The sequence below is a fragment of the Ixodes scapularis genome, unplaced genomic scaffold (assembly GCF_016920785.2).
Source record: "Ixodes scapularis isolate PalLabHiFi unplaced genomic scaffold, ASM1692078v2 PGA_scaffold13__105_contigs__length_92229423, whole genome shotgun sequence".
Classification (NCBI taxonomy): Eukaryota; Metazoa; Arthropoda; class Arachnida; order Ixodida; family Ixodidae; genus Ixodes; species Ixodes scapularis.
Genome location: NW_024609839.1, coordinates 37,673,064 through 37,675,788, shown reverse-complemented (window position 1 = coordinate 37,675,788; position 2,725 = coordinate 37,673,064). Strand labels below are relative to the sequence as shown.

General features: G+C 46.1%; 1 protein-coding gene across 1 annotated transcript; it reads right to left on the bottom strand.

Moving 5' to 3' along the window:
• Positions 1–288: 288 nt before the first annotated feature.
• On the bottom strand, positions 289–1,488 carry LOC115318183 (intracellular coagulation inhibitor 3-like). The gene has a single exon (XM_040211971.1). The coding sequence runs from the start codon at positions 1,486–1,488 to the stop codon at positions 289–291; it is 1,200 nt and encodes a 399-aa protein (XP_040067905.1).
• Between the last annotated feature and the right edge of the window lie 1,237 nt (positions 1,489–2,725).

Below are 2,725 nucleotides of genomic sequence, written 5' to 3'. Positions count from 1 at the left end.
AAAGAGTCGCCATTAGATCAGTACGATTTTCACGTTTTGTTCGTACTACATATCCTGGAGACGCGAGCTGATAGTGTAGGCAGCTGCTCCTTTGCTCGAGAACAGGTGCAGCGGGGCTGCGTTCTCCAGAAAGCTCGTGCATCGAGAAAGAAGTGAACGGCCAAGAATGTCAATTTCAGGAGAAAGAAAAATACCACACTGTATCAAAGTGCCACCACACAAGATTTATTGCATTCGTTCATGGGTCTGGAAGGCGACCCCATCGCCATCTGTTGGTGCAGAATTGCACTAGCCAAGGACGAGCTTAGCGGCTGGGAGTTCGTGCACTTGTCCCAGAAATAGCACACGGCCGGTTTCCTTCTCGCGGATGTAGAAGAGGAAAGGTCTATTCACGATGAAGAGTCCTGCGATTCGTCTTCCCATGTCCACTTTTGTTACACCGGTGGCAACCGTGCCTTCTTCGTTGACCTCGATGGCTGCCTTGTGCCGGACCTCGGTTACCCTCAGCCCTCTGTCGCCAGTGATTCCCGACAGATCGGCGTCGAAGAAGATCGAACGCACACCCAACTTCGTCAGGGCAGCGACGAGGCTGTAGTCCGTTTCCAAGTTGAACTTGGGAAGTTGAATCTGGACAGTATCGTTTTTCAAACTTCCCTGGATTTTTTTAAAGGTCTCGACAGTTATGGCGTCCCGTAGTTTGGGAAGTCCCTTTTTTTCATGTGGAAGCACGATTACCATGCAGTGTCTGTCCCCTTTGTAGGACAGTTCAAGGGCTGCAAAGTCGGGTTCGAAGGTGAACGGTAAGTTATCGATTCTCGTCATGGTTTCTACCTTAATTTCTTGAGATCCTTTGTTGTAAAAAGGACGGGGGGATGTATTTTTGGGTTTGAAAGGAGTCTCCCAGAGCCCCTTGAAGTAAATGGCATTGAGAATCGCCATTACAACGTCTGCGGGAGTTTCGAAGCCCGAGATCTTGCCTCTGGTCTTGTTCTTCACCCACTCATTAACCTCGGATTGCATATCAGACTTTTCTGCCCCCCCGTCTACCGACCGGAACATTGCCGCAAAGGTGTCAACGAGCTCCTTCTGGTAACTTTCGAGGACTTTCAGGTTCTTCTCCACAAAGACTGCATTGGCTATCATCAAACTTACATTGTCATCAGTCTGCTGTTGTGCCAGAATCTTTTTGTAAAACTCCAGTATAGATTTTCTGCTGGACAGTCCTGTCGCGGTGTGGCCGAGAGCAGAGGAGAGTTCCGCTTCGGACTTGCCCCTGGCGCCGGCGTAGACCATGGCGAGTGCAACAAAGATGCTGGTTGGCGAGAAGAAGATATTCGATTCCGGTGCTTCGCTGGACAGTTCCTTGAGAAGCTTGAGGGCAAAATGGTTCTGGGCTTGGGCGAGCTTCATGTCACTATCTTCAGCATAGCATTCGTTGTCCCGCGCTAGCAGAACGAACAAGATGAGGGAAACCTTTTTGGCAAGCATCATTGAAACTGGTCTTTCGTCTGTTTTTCCACGTTCCTTATTGTGTGTATTTATTCGTTTATGAACAATGGGCTTCTTTGATCGTGGAAACCTTCGGAATATTCGGCCAATGAAACAATGCATATCCACATATATTTTATAGCTGCTCGTGACTTGTTCATCAGCCAAGGATACACGGAATCTGTAAAAATAAGTATCTGCAACCTTCAAGCCCCAAGAATACTAATTTCATATTCATATTATAGTGATCCGTGTTCGAATGCTGTCATTTAGTTATCCGCAGCTTTGTTAGGTTCTCCACTTGCTTGCCTCAGTTGTTTTATGGCGTCATTAAATGGGCTAGAAGGAAACTTTCCTTAAGATGTACTTTGATGTTTATTACATTTACAAGCTGAGTGGTGAAAATTTCTACGATTCGAAATTGAACTTCAAGAAAATAACCACAACAAATTAATTGCTGTTTTTTTTTTTAATTTTGTTATTTAAGGATACACGGAATCTGTAAAAATAAGAATGCGCAACGTTCAGGCCCCAAGAATACTCATTTCATATTCATAATATTGTGATCCGTGTTCGAATGCTGTCATTTAGTTTTCCGGAGCTTTTGTTAGGTCCTGCACTTGCTTGCCTCGCTTGTTTTATGGTGTCGTTAAACGGGCTAGAAGGAAGCCTTTCTTAAAGGGGACCTGCAGAAATATTCTTCCACCTGGCGGAAAGTCCTCCTCGCCCTCTTTTTTGCCCTTTCCCTCTTGTCTAACTGTATGGTGGGGGAGGCGAAGGTCCCCTTTTGTATTGGCTTCTTCTGAGAGGATAAGCCTAGGATAAGCAGGATTTTTGGCCCCTCGCAAAGCCTAGCACTCCGGGTGGATGTTTCACGAAGCTGGAAGGCTGCGCCCTGGCAGTTACCCATTGGAGCTGTCAAATATGTTTGGCTGTAGCCTGTGGCAAAGTAAACGCTTACTGGAAAGCTTCGATGCATCCCCACACCAATTGAACATATCTTTCCTACTTATTCTCTGTTTCTCAAATAAGGAGTGCAGAAGGCATGCACGATGATGTGGTGGTTACAATATGTAAGGATGCTTTGCTTGCTCATAAAACGTTCAGCACCCTCACAACACCAGCCTATCACGCTCAAACCTGCCTCATATGGGGAATGATGGAAAAAATAAATATCTACCAGGCCAAGACATCATAGCGGATCCCTTTTTTCGTACAGTGCGCTCAAATTATTGCG